At 48.0% G+C, this 18,856-nt stretch overlaps 1 protein-coding gene across 1 annotated transcript in view; it reads right to left on the reverse strand.

Moving 5' to 3' along the window:
* The window catches only part of HDAC7 (histone deacetylase 7), a 318,340-nt gene that overhangs the window by 15,645 nt on the left and 283,839 nt on the right, over positions 1–18,856 (reverse strand). Inside the window, exons 15-20 of the mRNA XM_015410216.1 lie at positions 18,056–18,105; positions 15,605–15,712; positions 10,911–10,966; positions 7,816–7,903; positions 7,521–7,640; positions 1,753–1,850 (exon numbers count right to left, since the gene is read on the reverse strand). Coding sequence (XP_015265702.1) covers positions 1,753–1,850; positions 7,521–7,640; positions 7,816–7,903; positions 10,911–10,966; positions 15,605–15,712; positions 18,056–18,105 — 520 coding nt within the window. The remainder of the gene's footprint in view (positions 1–1,752; positions 1,851–7,520; positions 7,641–7,815; positions 7,904–10,910; positions 10,967–15,604; positions 15,713–18,055; positions 18,106–18,856) is intronic.

Below are 18,856 nucleotides of genomic sequence, written 5' to 3' on the forward strand. Positions count from 1 at the left end.
GGCCTAGGGGAGAGCCGTAGCATGGCTCCTCCCACATGGCCTGACAGTATCTTATAGAGCTGCCAGGTCCCTGCACCCACTAGCAGGGGATAGGAGGGGGTAAGGTTGTGAGATCAAGGTTGGGAAACCCCTGGAGATTTGGGGGTGGAGCCTGGGGAGGACAGGGACCTCAGTGGGGTGCAGTGCCATAGAGTCCACCCACCAAAGCATCCATTTCCTCCAGGGGAACTGACCTCTGCAGTTTGGAGATGAGCTGTAACTCCAGATCTCACCTGGAGGCTGGCATCGCTAGTATCTTGGGAGTCTTGCACTCTTGACATTCGCCCGTTTTCATTTTGTTCTTCCTCGAAGGCACCACGCATGATCCTGTCCTGCCTCTGTTTTACCTTCACAGACCTCCTTGGAGGAAGGTATGGCTGAGAAACTGTGAGGGGCCGAAGAGCACCCGGCAACCTTCACGCGGCAGAGTAGGGGACCTGAGCCTGCTTCTCTCCAGCCTTCATCTGACACTCTAAACGCCTCCGTATAGGAAGGAACCCCCTGTGGTGAGTTGGACCGGACTTTGGGCCTGGACTTGAGGCTCTGTGGGTTTCTGTGTGAGCATCCAGGGCTTGGCTGGGGCGAGGGGGTCCTGGCGGCGTGAGCAGAGGCGTGAGCGGACATGATTAAAGTCGTGCTGTAAATCTCTCTTCGCCCTGGACCATTGCGAGCTGCGTGCATACGCAGCTCGCAATGGTCCAGGGCAAAGAGAGATTTACAGCACGACTTTAATCATGTCCGCTTGGAAGGACGTCCTCCTGGATTCAATCTGACTCATTCCCAACTACGAATTCTTAGTGCTGTGTTAGGCATCACGCCCTGACTCTAAAAATCTGTCCCAACCCCCATCCCCATCTCGTATGAAGAAAACAGAAAGCCAAAGAAACGAGGGTCTGATATTTCATGCTTGGATGGCCTTCAGATAGAATTCCTCGGTGGGCGTGGGAAGCAAAAACATCTGAACACCTCATAATGCCATCTTGCAAGGCCTAACAGTGAGACTTAAGGTTCTGTTCAGCTCAGTGTTCTGATCTGGGTACCTCTGGTGTTAATCGGCAGGAAAGCAGCTCAGGTTTCCCAGAATTGCTGTGCAAGACTTTGCCACTCAAGCTGGCAGTGAAGGTTTAGAACTTGCACAGGAAGCGAGGACCCGCAAAGAGCAACTCAGGTCTCGCAAAGCTTATTTCTATGTGGCTTGCAAGGGAAGGAGTTGGCTTGCAAACACATTTCCCCCCAACACACTTCCAATTGTACGTTTTAGACTGTAAGCTTCTCAGGGCAGAGACCTTTCTTTGGGTTATGCTGCTCTGCAAAGAGCTGTGTACCCTGATCAGCCTGTCCAGAGAACAGAGACTCTTCAGGGCTAAGTTCCTCGACACTCGGTGTCTACTGAAGGCAGCTTCAACTCTCGAAGGCTTATACTTGGGAAATCTTGTTGGTCTTTAAGGTGACACTGGATCTGAATCCCCCTCCTCCCTGACACAGTTTAATTTATGCGACAACAACAAATGCAAATCGGTGTTAACAGCACACCAGAAACGGAAGCCGGTATTCAGCCAGTAGCAAACAGGAAACCCCAAAATGCATCTGAGGCTCTCCTTCATCTTACCCTTCTTCTCAGTATATTTAAAAGGTGATCAAGGGAAAAAAATGAACAAAACTCAGTGCCGGAAACAAAGGCTCGGTGACCAAGGTTCAAAACGGGGAGCCTACCTAAATGCAGCCAAATATTCGGGGTCCCCCATGGGTGGGTCGAGCCCGCCTGTCCAAGCCACGTTGACGGTGAAGCCCTCGCCAGCACCGGAGCCCACCTGAAAGAAAGAAACACAAGGCACTTAAGCGGGACTCATCCAGTTCCATTAATGAGATGCCCTCAGAGAGGAGCCAGGCTTTGAAAGTTACCCTCGCTGCATCCGGCTATTGCAACACGAGAAGAACCTCCATTGCCGAATACCCAGAGCAGTGGTCTTCAGCCCACTGGTTGGGCGAGTTGCAGAGCCCCACTCACTGCAATATGAACACGCACACAGCCACCATTTTGTTGCTATGTTCTGGAAGGAGAACATAGAGAACAAGGGCTTCATGCCTCCCTCTCTTGATGCACACCCGGAGAGGAGGAGTGAGGCAGTGGGGTGAGATCCATCAGCGGTGGAGAGGATTCCATTTTTGGCACAGGCAGGCTCTAAAGCCTTTGGCCACACCATGCTTGGTCACATGACTCCGATGTCACAAGACTTCCTGTCATGTGTTCAGTGGGGATCCTGCTGCTGACTGGGGGCGAGGGGAGTTAAGGGTGGGTCCCAGGTCCAGAAATTGTGAAAACTGCTGACTTAAGGCAGAGGTTCTGAACTGCTTGTATCTTATGTCCCACCAATAACTCAGTCAAAGAACCTGGGTACCCCTGTGACAGCAGCAAAAAGCTGACTTTTTTCCTTGTTTACAGGCACTCCGTAATTGTATTGATCATTTACGGTAAGTCTGCGGGGCATAAAAAATTGCCATGGTACTATTGGGAGCAAATTTTATTGTGACAGCTTTAATAGATAATCCCTGAAGGAGTCTCGGAGCAGTTTACAATCTCCTTTCCCTTCCCCTCCCCACAACAGACACCCTGTGAGGTACATGGGGCTGAGAGAGCTCTTTTTAGAGAACTGCCCTTGAGAGAGCAGCTCTGAGAGAACTTGTGACTGACCCAAGGTCACACCAGCAGCTGCATGTGAAGGCGTGGGGAATCAAAACCCGGTTCTCCCAGATTACAGTCCGCGCTCCTAACCACTACCCCAAACTGGCTCTCAGTAGATAGATGGGACTGGCTACTGAAATAGGGTAACAGCATCCACAAACCATTTCACTTGCAGATGCTGTTTTTAAAAATTCCCTGATCCTGGTTGATTGCATCACTGAATCTTGCACAACGCATGGCCAAACATTCGTTCGTTCGTTCGTTCATTCATAAATACAGTTCCTAAACTGCCCTCCCCCATACTTGGGGCTCCAGGAGGTGTACAACATTCAAAGAGTTACAATCGTAAGTGCGTTTAAACAAATTAAAAAACAATACCACAGGTACAGTAACCGTTCCAGATGGCATCTAAAAACCAGATTTATCCTTACCCCAAGGGGGAGAGACAGGAAGAAAGGCCAGGCTAAATGAAGGCCGTGGCCCTCCTCCACCGTAGGCCTGGCGGAACATCTCTGCCTTACAGGCCCCGTGGAACTGAACTAGGTCCCCGCAGGGCACGGACGTCATTGGGCAGAGAGTTCCACCAGGTCGGAGCCAGGGCTGAAGAAGCCCCGCCTCTGGTTGAGGACAGCTGGACATTTTTCGGGCCAGGGATCACCAGTAGATTTTTCTCTGCTGAGTGCAGGGCTCTTTGGGGAGGTAATACCAGGAGAGGTGGTCCCAAAGGTATGTTGGTTAATACAAAAACCTAGAATCTTATCCGGTATTCAACCTGTAGGCAGGTTTTTAGAAAAAGCACCCCCCCTAATTTTATAGCACAAGCACTGTGCTTTGCTGGGACAAAAACGGGGATGGGTGACAACCCTGTTGTTTGTGTGTGGGGGGAGGAGGGTGTGCAGCAGCCACAAACCATATTCAGGACAGACTTACGCTCTGTTGTCCCCCACTTTCTGTAATGGAAATGAAGAAGGGTCCAGACAGATGCCTCCACTCCTAGCCATCCTGCTGTTTCCATTTTAATTAGGAAACAAAGAGGATTACGCTTTCTCCAGATTAAAAGTGAACAAACACAGGAGCTGGAGCAGGAGAGGGGCTGTGGCTCAGCGGCAGGGCATCTGCTTGGCATGCAGAAGGTCCCAGGTTCAGTCCCGGGCATCTCCAGTAAAAGTCTGGTTACAGGTGATGGGAAAGACCTCTGCACGAAACCCTGGAGAGCCACTGCCAGTCTGAACAGTCAATGTTATCGCGGGGGAGGGGGGGGGATAGAAGTCCCAGGTTCAATCCCTGGAATCTCCCATTTAAGTTTAATAATGGGTTTAAGCGACAGGCTGGAAAGTACTGGCTGGGTATTAGGATTTTTTTTAACAGGAAGAGTGGGTAGTAGAAAGGGCTTCCTAGGGAGTTGGTGAGCTCCCCCTCCCTGGCCGTCTTTAAGCAGCGTCTGGACAAACACTAGTCAGGGATGCTCTAGATTGATCCTGCATTGAGCAGGGGGTTGGACTAGATGGCCTGCATGGCCCCTTCTGGCTCTGTGATTCTATAGAAGAAGAGGAAGAAGAGGAAGAAGAAGGAGGAGGAGGAGATTGGATTTATACCCTGCCCTTTACTACCCAAAGGAGTCTCAGAGCGGTTTACAATCTCCTTTCCCTTCCCACAACAGACACCCTGTGAGGTAGGAGGGGCTGAGAGAGCTCTTTCAAGGACTGCTCCTGCGAGAACAGCTCTGAAAGAACCTGTGACGGACCCAAGGTCACACCAGCACCTGCAGGTGGAGGAGTGGAGAATCAAACCCAGTTCTTCCAGATCAGAGTCCATGCTCCTATAAAGTGAGATCCTGTCCTGTACCCTGGTTGAGGTGTGAGAGAGATCAGGATCCATACTCGAGATGTCCTCCATTTGGAAAGCATGGCCACATCAAACCAAACAGTGTGGCCGATGAAGGAAGAGGAAACAGGGCGGGGTAGGGTGGAGAAGCCTGGCGTGATGTGCCACAGCCTTGCAGGGATCTGCAGGGGGGGGGGCATCGTAAAGAAACACCCCCCACCAGCCCCTTTGATATCTCGAGATCGGAGGGGGAAGATGGGAACCAGATGTGAGCCGACTGGGGTTCTGGCCACTCTCAGCGCTAAGCCCCTTTGAAAGCAGGTTGTAAAACATGATGGATTAAGAGTTCTGTCTGTTCTCCCCCCTCCCAGCTAGGAAACCCCATCGCCTCCCTGCCAGCTAGCCCAGCGAGCGTCCTCCCGCTCTGCCAGAGGGAGCCTCTCCCTAGAGCACTTTTCACAAGCGGAGACGGCACTCTTGTCCTGCAATCGGTGCTTTTGCTTTTTAAAAACTCGCCAACACGATTTCCCTAGAAAAGAAGCTACGGCCCTCAGTCTGCAATAACTGAGCAAGGCTGTTGATGATAAGGACGCTTTGGAGGACTTTAATTTATACACAGAAGAGACTGGACGGCACAACACACAGACACACGCACAATGTTTGAAGTGACGTATAAATGCTGAGAGCCATCAGTTCTTAAATGTAAACGACAGCTGTGACTCCAAGGACCATGTGCACTATCTGGGGCCCGCAGCAGTGAAGCCTCTTGCCCTGATTGTGTAAAGTGCTGCCCACAAACTAACTTTCTTTCTTTCTTTCTTTCTTTCTTTCTTTCTTTCTTTCTTTCTTTCTTTCTTTCTTTCTTTCTTTCTTTCTTTCTTTCTTTCTTTCTTTCTTTCTTTCTCCCTTCCCTTCTCACCATCGTATCTGTCTGTCTATAATCTATCTATCTTTCATCTATTATATCCAATGCTCCTTCTAAGCTGTGGAGTCTTGTGAGCAAAAATTCTACTTGGTGAGCTACCGGCATTAAAGTTGTGAGCAAGCGATTGGGCTACTGCATCAATTAGTTTGCTCTGGAGCCATCCCTTCCTGAGCAAAAGCAAAAATATGTGAGCCAGAGGCTAAACAACTGTGAGCTAGCTCACACTAACTCAGCTTAGAGGGAACACTGATCATGTCTATCTTTCATCTATCTATCATCTATCTATCTATCAATTATCCATAATCTGTTTATCTATCTCATTTATAGTCTGCCTTTCCCAAGGCAGGGCGAGTCAATACTATCGATAGGATGGGGTATTTGATAATGCAATGGGATTAGGGTTACGAAGAGAGCAAAGCTTTTGGGGAAGGATGCATTTGCAACCCAACTTCTGTGGCCAAGGACAGTTTTGTTGGTGACGTCCGAGATGCAAAGAAGGAAGAGCTCTGTGAGGAAAGCCAAGGACAGGAGAGCAGATTGGGAGGGAGGCCCTGGAAATCTGAGAGCCTAAAAGGTGGGAAAGTATGGAGGAAGAACAAGCAGTGGACAGAGGCGCCTGCGTGAAGGACAGGTGTGGCTGAGAAAGGCCTCAGAAGGAGACCGTGGCTTCAGCTCCAAAAGAGCACAGCATGTTCCAAGAAGGGGGAGGGACTGCCCTAGGGCCCCACAAAGCTGAGGACCCCCAACATATTGGCTCATATTGCCTGAGGTTAGTGGATAAATAATGTTGCACCCATTTGACCTTTCACCTTTGGCCTCCAGAGCAGCACCTGACAGCAGACAAATTTGTGGGTCTTATTATCATTTTAATGCCAAATACATTTTGTTCAGGAGGGTCCCCCCCCCCCAGACTCTGTGTTTGCCTTGGGTTACCGCTCTGAGGCCACACTTGCCCAGCATACATCAGACAACTTTGGTTGTCTAATGAAGATACTAGCAGCTCTCCGATTTGGGACCTCCAATCAGCAGCAGCAGCAGCAGAAGAAGAAGAGGAAGAAAGAAGAAGAGGAAGAAGAGGAAGAGGAGGAGATTGGATTTATACCCTGCCCTTCACTACCCAAAGGAGTCTCAGAGCGGCTTCCAAACTCCTTTCCCTCCCCCTCCCCACAACAGACACCCTGTGAGGTAGGTGGGGCTGAGAGAGCTCTGACAGAAACTGCTCTTTTTCAAGAACAGCTGTGCCAGAACTATGGCTTACCCAAGGTCATCCAGCAGGTGCAAGTGGAAGAGTGGGGAATCGAACCTGGTTCTCCCAGATTAGAGTCCAGACACTTAACCACTACACCAAACTGGCTCTCAGACTGGACATTCCCCCACCTCTCCCCAGGCATCCGCTGAGGTATTACCCTGGAGAGGAGATGACTGAGAGATGGTATGATAACCATATTCAAAGTACTTGAACGGCTGTCATATAGAGGATGGTGCAGAGTTGTTTTCTGTTGCCCCAGAAGGTCGGACCAGAACCAACGGGTTGACATTAAATCAAAAGAGTTTCCGGCTAAACATTAGGAAGAACTTCCTGACAGAGTGGTCCCTCAGTGGAACAGGCGTCCTCGGGAGGTGGTGGGCTCTCCTTCTTTGGAGGTTTTCAGACAGAGGCTAGATGGCCATCTGACAACAATGCTGGTTCTGTGAACTTAGGCAGGTCACGAGAAGGGCAGGAAGGGTTGCCTCAGTGCTTAGTTCTTGTGGCCCTTTCTTACATGCCCAGGGAAATGCCGATCGCCACTTTGGAGCCAGGAAACAATTTTTCTTTAGGCCAGTTTGGCCGGGGATCCTGGAGGGTTTTTTTGCCATCTTCTGGGCATGGAGCAGGGGTCACTGGGGGTGTGGGGGGGAGGTATTTGTGAATGTCCTGCATTGTGCAGGGGGTTGGACTATTTATTTATTTAATTAGTTTGTTTAATTTATATCCCGCCCTCCCTGCCTAGAGGACCCTGGAAGTCCCTTCCAACTCTTATGATTCTATGATCCTATATGGAGGTTCACCTCATCAGCTGCTCCGCTTCCAGGGAAGAAGTTGCCATCGTCATGGCGGTGCAAGGAGATGTAGAGGACATTCGGGTCCCGGTAGAAGACCTGCTGCGTCCCGTTGCCGTGGTGAACGTCCTAAGAAGGGAGCAGGGGGAGGCGAGGGAATGCAGGAGACCTATTAGACCTCTCCAGGCCGATGCTCACCCCCCCCCCAAACCTGTATGCCCACCACTTCCAGACACATAACAAGGAACACATTTTCAGGACTTGAGAAAGGGGAGGAAGGCTTGTTTGGGACAGCAGGACTCACCCAGTCCACGATAAGGATCTTGTTGATTTTCCCTTTCTGCTGCAGCTGTCTGGCTGCAATCGCCACCGAGTTGAAGAAGCAGAAGCCCCTGTTAAGGAGGGAGGAAGGAGAAAGAAAAGTTGTTCAGCGACTGTAACCGGCAGTGCTCTGGAGTATCACCCTCTCCCATGGGACACCTAAACTCCTCCCTCGTCCACTGCCACAGCCAATGAGTGCACGCTCCTTCCTCCCTTGCGCAAAACAGCAGTTTTATAACGTGCACGTAAAGGAACCTGTGCCCTAAGTGACAGGCATGCAGAGTCAACTTGAAAATAGGGGAAGGAGATGGAAATTTGTGGTTTCCCCTTTTGCCTTGGCACAGCAGTACATGTTTTTGATTACCCCACTGGTGGAAAAAGGCCTTTTTCTGAAGATGTGCTAACACCTGAGCACTAGAATATTCTGCAGTAGGGATGGGCATGAACTTGCCCACAACCCTAAGTTTGCTACTAAAATCACCTGGGTCGTGGTTCGTGAACCAAGGTTCATGTGATCTCACCCCCATGACCCTCCACATAGTTTTCGGAGGTTCATGCATTCCGTGGCGGGAAGCAGGGGGAGGGGGGAGCAAGAGGGATCGCTAAAATGGCACACCAGCCCCACTGTTAGGCTGAAAGGGATGCAAGCCATTTCAGTGATCCCTTTATAGACGAGTTGCAGCCATTTAAACCTAACAGATGGGTGGGTCCATATATCCCATATATACCCCAGAGAGCACTACGGTTGGGGTCACAACACCAGTTAATTACTCCAGGCCCCAAGGATGCCAGGCTCGCTGCGACCAGGGCTAGGGCCTTTTCAGTGGCGGCTCCTCACTGGTGGAATGAGCTCCTGGAGGAGATCAGGGCCCTGCGGGACCTTGCACAGTTCTGCAGGGCCTGTAAGACGGAGCTCTTCCACCAGGCCTTCCACTAGGAGCCGCCCACCACTACCACCAACTATTATTACATCAATATTTGTGCTCAGTGGACTGGCCCTGTATGGAGATCAGACCAAAATGCCGTGGAAGACCAGAAGACCACTAAGTTGGGATTTAGTATGTCATCTTTAGTACGCCACCTACATTTACTGATGGATAATTGTTGGGAGCATTTTAAATGTTATTGTATGATTGTTTTAATTGTTTTAAATGTTTTATTTAACCGGCCATAAAAGGTAAAGGTAAAGGTTCCCTTGCTCGAAAGCCAGTCGAATCCGACTCTAGGGTTGCGGTGCTCATCTCCGTTTCCAAGCCGAAGAGCCAGCGCTGTCCGAAGACGTTTCCGTGGTCATGTGGCCGGCATGACTAAAAACCAAGGCGCACGGAACGCTGTTACCTTCCCACCGAAGTGGTACCTATTTATCTACTTGCAATTTCTTGCTTTCGAACTGCTAGGTTGGCAGGAGCTGGAACTAGAGACAGGAGCTCACCCCGTCTTGCGGCACCCGGGTCTTGACCTCCTGAACTACTGACCTTCCACAGCCTGCAGTTCAGCGTCTTAACCACTTGAGCCACCGCAGCCATACTGTGCCGCAGCCATGTGAGCCACCCTGAGCCTGTCTGCGCGGAGGGCGGGATATAAATATAATAAATAATAAATGGCTGCAAGGCACTTAACCCTTCTTAGGTAATCCCCCCTTTCTCCTGGCCACTGCAGCCCAAACCAGCCAGTTTGGTTCAGGCATTTTTCGCTTGGTTCGGGTACACCTCGAACTGGAATTTTCTGGTTTGTGCCCATCCTTATTCTGGAAGCACTTTATATATTGGGTAATTTGTGTGAGGCCTGAGTGTACGCTGACTTCAAGCATTCTTATTTAGGACCTCTCCACCAAATGACAACCAGCATGTGTGAAGATTGCGTATAAAACATTCCAGATAGAACTTCCACATCACAACAAAGCCAATGATTTTTTTCATGGGAGGTCGCTTATTATTCCTGACCTTAGAGATTCATCCCCTGCCTTTCTACTTATTCAGTGTACATCTAGCCCAGAATCAGAAGAATCTGAGCAATGAAACTGTTGTCCATGCACATCTGTTCCTCTGCTAGAGTCTTTGCAGGGTAATAGCTCAGAAAACAGCTTATTTGGTCTGGCTTTGATAGATACGCGTTCAGTATTTTATCCCATCTGGGTGCAGAGGGTGAAGGAGAGGCACGGTAATTCTTTCTTTGCCTTGTGCTGAAGAAAAAGAAGAGAAGATGCCCCATTTCACAAGCCAACCCCATCCTTGTTCTGTCTGCCAGATGTTAAAACCTAGCTTTTCGGAAAGCTGCTTAGCTTCAATTACTCTGCGAGTGATTGTTTCTCCTTGACAGGCAAAAGCAGCCGCTCACAGAATTAAACAAAACCCAGTGGCTTTCCCAAAAGCTTGGAATCATGGGTGCTGGCCAGGGTGAGGTTGGGATCGTGTGGGCAGTGGTGTCTTCATTCTTCTCCTCCAGCTTCTCAACAGAGGGAAAGGGAAGTAGATACTTAGCCAGTCTCAGTGAACCTCTCCTGCCTTCTCTGTTCCGGATCCTGGTAGAACAGACTCTGCTCTCTTCCACAGGAGTCCAAAACGAAAAGGATTCAGATACACAAGGTGTGAACCAGGGCTCAGATGTACAAGGCCCAAGTCATTTAGGCTGAGATCAACATCCTTAATGCTGTCTAGAATGCTAACAAAGAACATGTATTATCCACAACTCTAATGTGATGGGCCTAACACTGGACTGATTGTTATGAGGGCCGGATCTGACATAAATGAGACCTTGTTGGGCCGGGCGATGTGTGTCATAAAAGGTAATGCCAGGTAGCAGAGATGTAAACTTTATAAAAGGACACAGACAAACACAATTAAAGATTTTTTAAACTTTAAATAACACATTTCCGGTGAGTTTGACACCCCTGGATTAATTTATTGTTGCATTTTGATAATTTTATGCTGAGTATATTTTAATCGCTTTTAATTGCCCAGAGCCCGCTTGTGGGGTTGGGTGATTCATAAATTCAAATAAATAAATAAATAAATAAATAGAACAGCAGATGACCCTGTGACTTGGGGAGAAGTAGTCAAATAGAGGAGCTGTCCTTACATGGCTGTAGAGGGGTCTGCGTGGTGTCCCGGCGGTCGGACCACAGCGAAACCGTTCTGCAAGAGCAAATGATAAATCAAAAACACCAGCTTGAGTGAACAGCTGTTATGGACAGCATTATCCCGCAACACTACTAATCTACAACCTATAGAGTTCTTAAAACAACAGCCCAACTGACTGAAATGTAACAAAACCAAACATTTGAGAATATAATCTTAATGTCATTATAAATCAAGAGTGAGATCTGAGAGTCCGGCAGCACCTTAGAGACCAACAGGAATTTCAGGGCAGAAGCTTCCGAGATCGTCAGATCTAGCTCTTCTACCGCAGACCAACAGGGCTGCCCTCTGAAACGATCATAAATCAAGAGGCTTTCAGAAGTTCTTCTTTTTTAATAATGTAGTCGTTACCTAAGTAATTGGACTTTTTCTCCCCACCCCCAAATTTTATTAAACTTTTAACGGAGATATATAAAAGAAAACAAGACAAACAGAAAATAGAATTAAGAAAAATCAAAAAAAAAAGAGAAAAAAGAAAAAAGAGGATATATTTCTATTTTTATCTACAACTGGTATGTCCTAATTCTCTACTCTCTCTCTATAAATCCATAAAAGAAAAAAAACCCCTCTCTTTTATCTATAATTCATTTCTCGCCCTCTTATTCTTCAAACCCATAAATAATCAGTTCATTTTTTCTGTTTCCTGCATAAAGTCCATCAGAGGTTTCCAGTTAGCTACAAATGTGTTTAATGTGTTTTCTCTACTCAAAGAAGTAAGTTTAGCCATCTCCGCCGATTCCATCATTTTCACCATTCGCTCTTCTATTATAGGAGGTATTACTGAAGATTTCTATTTCTGGGCATATAATAGTCTTAACGCCATTGTCATATACAAAAATAAAGTTCTGTGTGTTCTTTCTAAATAATCGGACTTTTTCTCGATATTCCCTTCTTCTTTCCTCCTTTCTCTTAGACTGTACATTGCCCTCCTTTTCATGCAAAAAGACAACAAAAGGGGAAAAAACAATGGTGCAGTGGGAAGAAAACTTTCTCCAAAATATTAATAACCCCTGTGCATTCAAAGCTGGTTTAGTGAGAGCATGGCTACTTGTGTATTCCACAGATCCCTTGAGGGAAGCTTAATGTGAAACGCATAGGGGTTATTAATATTTTGGAATAAAGTTTTCTTCCCACTGCACCATTCGTTTTTTCCCCCTTTGTCTTTTTGCATGAAAAGGAGGGCAACGTACAGTCTAAAAGAAAGGAGGAAAGAAGAAGGGAATATTGAGAAAAAGTCCGATTATTTAGAAAGAACACACAGAACTTTATTTTTGTATATGGCAATGGCATTAAGACTATTATATGCCCAGAAATAGAAATCTTCAGTAATACCTCCTATAATAGAAGAGCGAATGGTGAAAATGATGGAATCGGCGGAGATGGCTAAACTTACTTCTTTGAGTAGAGAAAACACATTAAACACATTTGTAGCTAACTGGAAACCTCTGATGGACTTTATGCAGGAAACAGAAAAAATGAACTGATTATTTATGGGTTTGAAGAATAAGAGGGCGAGAAATGAATTATAGATAAAAGAGAGGGGTTTTTTTTCTTTTATGGATTTATAGAGAGAGAGTAGAGAATTAGGACATACCAGTTGTAGATAAAAATAGAAATATATCCTCTTTTTTCTTTTTTCTCTTTTTTTTTTGATTTTTCTTAATTCTATTTTCTGTTTGTCTTGTTTTCTTTTATATATTTCCGTTAAAAGTTTAATAAAATTTGGGGGTGGGGAGAAAAAGTCCAATTACTTAGGTAACGACTACATTATTAAAAAAGAAGAACTTCTGAAAGCCTCTTGATTTATGATCGTTTCAGAGGGCAGCCCTGTTGGTCTGCGGTAGAAGAGCTAGATCTGACGATCTCGGAAGCTTCTGCCCTGAAATTCCTGTTGGTCTCTAAGGCGCTGCTGGACTCTCAGATCTCACTCTTGATTTATAATGACATTAAGATTATATTCTCAAATGTTTGGTTTTGTTACATTTCAGTCAGTTGGGCTGTTGTTTTAAGAACTCTATAGGTTGTAGATTAGTAGACTGGATGGGCCTCTGGCCTGATCCAACATTGGCATCTCTTATGTTCTTATGTTCTTATGTTCTCTTTAAATGCTTTCCCCCCTCCATTGATTTCAGTGGAGGATGGGGCCACCTTCTTTGGGGGCCCATAGAATTGGACCCCCCAGTCCAATCTTTTTAAATCTTGGGGGGGGGGTGTTTTTGAGGATAGGCACCAGCAGCTGTGCTGCAATTTGGTGCTGCTAGCTCAAAAAACAGCCCCACCAGGGCTCCGAATACTCCCAGGTCGATTCTTCATTATGCTCTAATGGAGCTGAATAAATTTGGGTTTCCTGAATATTTACCTGAATCCCAATACAATACCGATATTGGTATTTGGGAATATTCAGAATACCAATATTTTCTGCGTCCAACACACCTGAATCGAGAAAAAGGTTTTTTGGTTGCACACCCCTAATGGATACCCTTTAAAAATGTGGCACAAAGACTCTTTGTTGTTTCTGCTCCAACATACTAAAATAGCTACCCCTCTAGATTCAATACCCTTGACTTCAAAGGAAACTTAAGCAAATGCTTAAGTTTCACACTGAAATTAAGAGGACTCAGAAGTGTTTGACTTTACCTGGTCATACTCATTGCATGCACTGGCAGTGTGCCAAGTTTGTCACATTCCATTTTGTATATTGAACCGGAAATACCTTTATGTATTTATATAAAAACGTCCCTGTCCCATTGTCAGGGATGATGTTCATGGGCTAATAAGGAGGTGGGGGCCCTGACCTGGATAGCCTAGGCTAGCCCAGATCTTGACAGATATCAGAAGCTATATATATACACGCACACACATACATAGGGATGGGCACGAACATTGTCACGAACCGAATTTCATCACGAACATCACCTGGTTCATGTTTTGTGAGTCTCGGTTCATGTGACTGCATCTCCCACAAACTGCCCATGAACCATCATGTTCTTCATGGCGGTTCGTGATGCTTGTTCGTAAGCCAGACATGCTGGCGCAATGAATTAATTGTCAAAGCAATGGGAGGGTGTGTGTGTGGACTTCTGCAGCCCTGGAAATCCAAGAGAGGCCCTCCAAACACCAAACAACAGTGGCCCTTGTGGGACCCATGGACGCTGAAGAAGGCATGAAAGAGCCCAGGTCAGGGGTGGAAGGAGATGAGGGAGAGATGGAGGAGGGGTGCGTGTCAGCAGTGGCACAGGAGAGAGAAAGGAGATGGAGATCTACGGCTGGAGGGAGAAAGGGCAAGGCAGAAGTGGTGGGAACTTTGGGAAACTGACCCTGGGGAAGTCAGAGGGAGGATGGCAGATAAGGCCAGGCTAAAAAGGGGGACCCCTGGAGGCCCAGAAGTTGAGGATCATAGGGCTTGGAGGAAAAGGGGGGCAATCTCCTTTTGATAGAAGTGGTGGGAGTTCCGGGAAACCGGCCCGTGGGACAGTCAGAGGGAGACCAGCAAATGAGGCCAAGCCAAAATGGAGGACCCCAGGAGGCCCAGAAGTTGAGGATCGCAGGATTGGAAGGAAAAAGGGGAGCGATCTCCCTTTGATCTGCAGGGGGGGCTGTTCCACTGCATCACGAACCTCACAAAATGACCGGTTTGGTAAACGAGAAGGTTCATGAAAGTCTGTGAGACCCCATGAACCAGGACAAACCTTCATTTCCCCAGTTTGTATTCATCCATACATATACATGCATATCCATATCCATATATATACACATACCACATGTGTGTGTGTGTCTGTGTGTGTTATATGTTTTAATGTTTAAAAGTTTTACTGCCTGATGTTCGTTGCCTTGGAGAATGTTATTTGGATGGAAAGCCCGCTTATAAATGTTTTAAAATAAATTAATAAATAAATAAAAATAACAGGGAAAATGCAATTACTTATTTCGATTATACCCTGCTCTTCTCCCCAGAAGTGGCTTAAGGTTTCTCACAACAACCCTGTAAGGTCGGTTAAGCTGAGAGAGAGTGACTTGCCCAAGGTCTCCCAACTGCTAGCTTGACCCATTAATCCAGGAGTCCTCCACCTTTTTGAGCCTGTGGGTCCATCTAAAATTCTGCCATAGCATGGTGGGTGCAGTCACAAAATGACTGCCATGTAATGGCTGCCGCAGAAGGTAGAGCCAGCCACAAAAGAATGGCCACAGCTTTATTCCAGTAACACAGTATAGATCCTTGTGCTGTAGTTGCAGCTGTGTCCGTAGCAACATTTAAAAAAATCTGCGCAGCCAATCAAATCTCCAAGAGTCAATCAAAAGCCTTGCAGGCCAAAGGCCCTATCTGGCCCCACCCACTTCCTAAAACCAGAAAAGATGTTGGCAGGCACCATGGCACCCACAGGCACCATTGGGGACCCTGCTCTCATCACTACGCCACACTACTGCCAAAACGGCAGGTGCCTGTGGGCAATATAGGTGCCCGCTCTCCTGTAAACACCAGCCTTCCACAACAGCTGCTTTAATGTTTCAAAACAAATGCCACTCAGGAGGGCGAGAACAATTAACTTAGGGTGAAACGGACATTCTTCAAAATATGACCTTTAGCCGACAATCCTAGCAGGGGAAACAATCCTGCTGTAAAATGGCGCCTCTTACCTTGAGCTGTCGACTGGCCACCTTGAAGGCCAGTTCAGTGACACTGCCCGCGGCCCATCGCGCTGCGTTACTGGAGTGCAGCTCGTTCCAGATGGTATCGCTGTCCACCTGGCCGTAGGAAGGAGACAAACAGAGGTTATCCGGCACTGCATTCGGAGGGCGGGAAGGAGGGATGGGGAAACCTATCCTTACATTTCTCTGCATGGAAAACTTTTCCCTTGAAACAGACATACGTAGCCAAAGGAAGGGGCTGAAAGGCTGAAGAGCCAGTGTAAAGGACACTGGACAGGGCACACGTATCGGACCAAAGAGATCCAACCCTAGTCTTGGCCTCAGGTGTCATCGTTCTTCAAACCCAGCTCCCCATTTACAACGCAAATACTGAAGGGTCTGACCCCAGACGGCTGTTGTGAATTGCACGGCAGAGCTGCGTGCGGCAAAAGCGAATTAAGCGATCAAAAGGTGACTGCGTGGTCGGGAGGCAGCCGTGTTTCCAATTTATTCATTTACTTTATTTATAGACCAGCTTTCTCCCCAGTGGGGACCCAAAGCGGCTTACAGCGTTCTCCTCTCCTCCATTTTATGCTCACAACAACCCTTTGAGGTAGGTTAGGCTGAAACAGTGCGGCTGGCCCAAGGTCACCCAGCAAGCTTCCACGGCAGAGCAGGGATTCGAACCTGGGTCCCCTGTATCGCGGTCCCAATTAATCCAACACCTGTGGGGTCTCCCATAGACTCTTCTCTACTAATCCCGGGCTCAGGGACACAGCGGTGACTCTCACTATCCCCTTCTAGGCAGCGTGGGCTGGGGAATAATTGGGGTGGAGGGGCAGGAGGGAACCATTCTTTTTACCTTCTTGATTCTATTTGGACTTTTTTTTTGTGTGTCCTCAAAAACAAAACATCTTGGTTTGATCAGGATCACGTCATCGGCAAAGAAAAGAGCCGGAAAACCTCAGAGATTCTCTTCTGATCAACTCCATGTGTGAGCCGAACCCCCCTTCTGCCTGAATGCTCCAGGCGCAGGCTGGCTCTCCCTCTCTTTCTCTCCGGGTGCAGGGGAAGGCGGAGGGAGGGGGGGGGAGAGGAGCCGAGGCCCCACGGCCAGGACAAGGGCAGGAAGAAAAGGGATGAAGGTACAGAGAGTGAGAGAGCGCAAGAGGTTAAGAAGAGAAGGAGAACAGGGATGGGCTGGGAGGCAGCATCCTGGAAAAGAGAGCGAGAGAAAAAAAAAAACAGAGAGAGAGAAAAGGCACGCAAGAAGATGAACGAAAGTGAACGTGACAGAGAGCCCAGAGGGGAGGGACACGAGAGACGGAGAGAAGAGGGGAGCAAGGGGGTCCCCCCCCGCCCACAAAACTAGCCCTAGCCCCACCCCACGGGTAAAAGACCAGGCCTGGCTAGAGAGCTGAAGAGGGAATTGTGCTGAGCCCCAGTAATGCTGGATGAGTGCAGGGACCACCTCATTCAAGTAAGGATTCTCCGGTCGCTGCAGGACTCCAGCATCTCCAAGGCAGGAAATCTGGGTATGAGCCACTTTTGACTTTAAGTAGGGGGTTCGTCTGATGCCCCGTGAGACACACACACAAACAAGAGGCCCGCCACGTAGAAAGTTAGCGTGTCAGGAAGGCGAAGCTGAAAACCTTCACATCTAGCTTTCTACATGCGAGGATCTTTTTTTTAAAAAAATTGTGGACAGGAGCATTTAACCATGGAACCCCCCTCACCTGCAGTCAGAAGTGGTACAAGCCAGGTGTGTGTTTGCCACTCCAGTAAGAACTAGGAACTTGGTACTGGGGACAAAAGGGTGCATTGGGGAAGGGAGAGGCCATTCAAGGGGTCTAAAGATGAGGTGAATCGCTTAGAGTCAGGCTCCCGAAAGTGGTTCAAAATTTCGCCCCGAACTCTTGGGCAGTAAATGCCTGCGTCCACTAGATTTCAGTGACGTGTTCAGGGTCAGAAATGCTGCCCAGAATGGCCACCGGGCCTCATTTAGAGCTGCTCAGAGGCCTCTGCGTCTCTTTCGGTGACGTGCCTACTGTCTTGGACCTCACAATTCGCTGGATAACTCCACTGGCGCAGCCTAGGAGTTCACAGGAACCGTTTGACCTACCAACAGTCTGCGTTGGCTTTGATCCATAACCAGTTTCACCCAAGCTGGAAGCTCCAGTTGGGGTGCAATGCGTAGGAATTCCATGACTTTGCCCTGCAGGGGCTCGTATCTTCCCCTGGCTTCCCTGACCATTGCTGCTGAGGTCCAGCAAGAACAGACCAAAGGGCTGTGGGTCACATCTTCAAGTTAATTTCCCCGTGTATTTTGGTTGGCCGTTTCCAGTTATAATAAATAACCAGACTTCAGAAGGGCCCGTGGTAATGAGAGACAAGGGGTCTTTTTTTTTGGGGGGGGGATCTCAGGTAGGAACGGGCATGCCTTCCTGAGAAGAAACTTACCCCAACTCCGCCACAGGGCAACATGACAAACATCCGCTGGGAGAGGATTCCTGTGAGAAACAGACAGGGCGTGAGAGGAAGAAGGCAGTCAGGGGTGCGCCCAGGAGCCTGTTGTTGACTCATCAGGGGCGCAGCTACACAGCAAAATGGAGAACGCTTTTCGGTCCGAGGCCTCTCCCCCCAAGGAATTCTGGGAAATGTAGTTTTGCGAGGGGGCACTGTGTGCGTTGTGCCTCTTATGGAGAACCCCTAGCGTTTTTGCACACAGACAATTCCGAGGATTCTTGAGAGAAACTGTGACCTGACCATGATCCTGGTTTAAAACCAATTTCCATCACTTGTATCCAGAGGTCATTTCGGGGGGGAACGCAGTTCCCCCGGGTGAGGTGCAGGGGGGCGGGGCACATGACCTTGTATCCATTCTTTGACTGGGAGCGTAGAAGACTTTGGAGAAGGAGCAAATGTTAAAAAAAAACTCAATAGGGAACAGAGTTTGGAATGGAGGAACAGGAATTTGAGTGCTTGTGTTTGAGGTGGGATATTTAGATTTACTTATTATTTTTGTTTATAGTCCACCTTCCTCACTGGGACCCAAAGAGGATTATAGCTACAATTTTTTATTTTTTTTTAAAGAACACCTTGTCAATTTCACACCCGAGGCTGCGGGGCTGCATTTGACCCGCGGCTTCGCCCGATTTCCTCCGCAGTTTCGTGATCCTCAAAAATCAGGATCACGAAACTGCGGAGGAAATTGGGCGAAGCCGCGAGTCAAAGTGCAGGGTGTGAAATTGACATACTTGG

This window comes from Gekko japonicus, unplaced genomic scaffold (genome assembly GCF_001447785.1).
Source record: "Gekko japonicus isolate JY-2015 unplaced genomic scaffold, Gekko_japonicus_V1.1 scaffold996, whole genome shotgun sequence".
Taxonomy (NCBI): Eukaryota; Metazoa; Chordata; class Lepidosauria; order Squamata; family Gekkonidae; genus Gekko; species Gekko japonicus.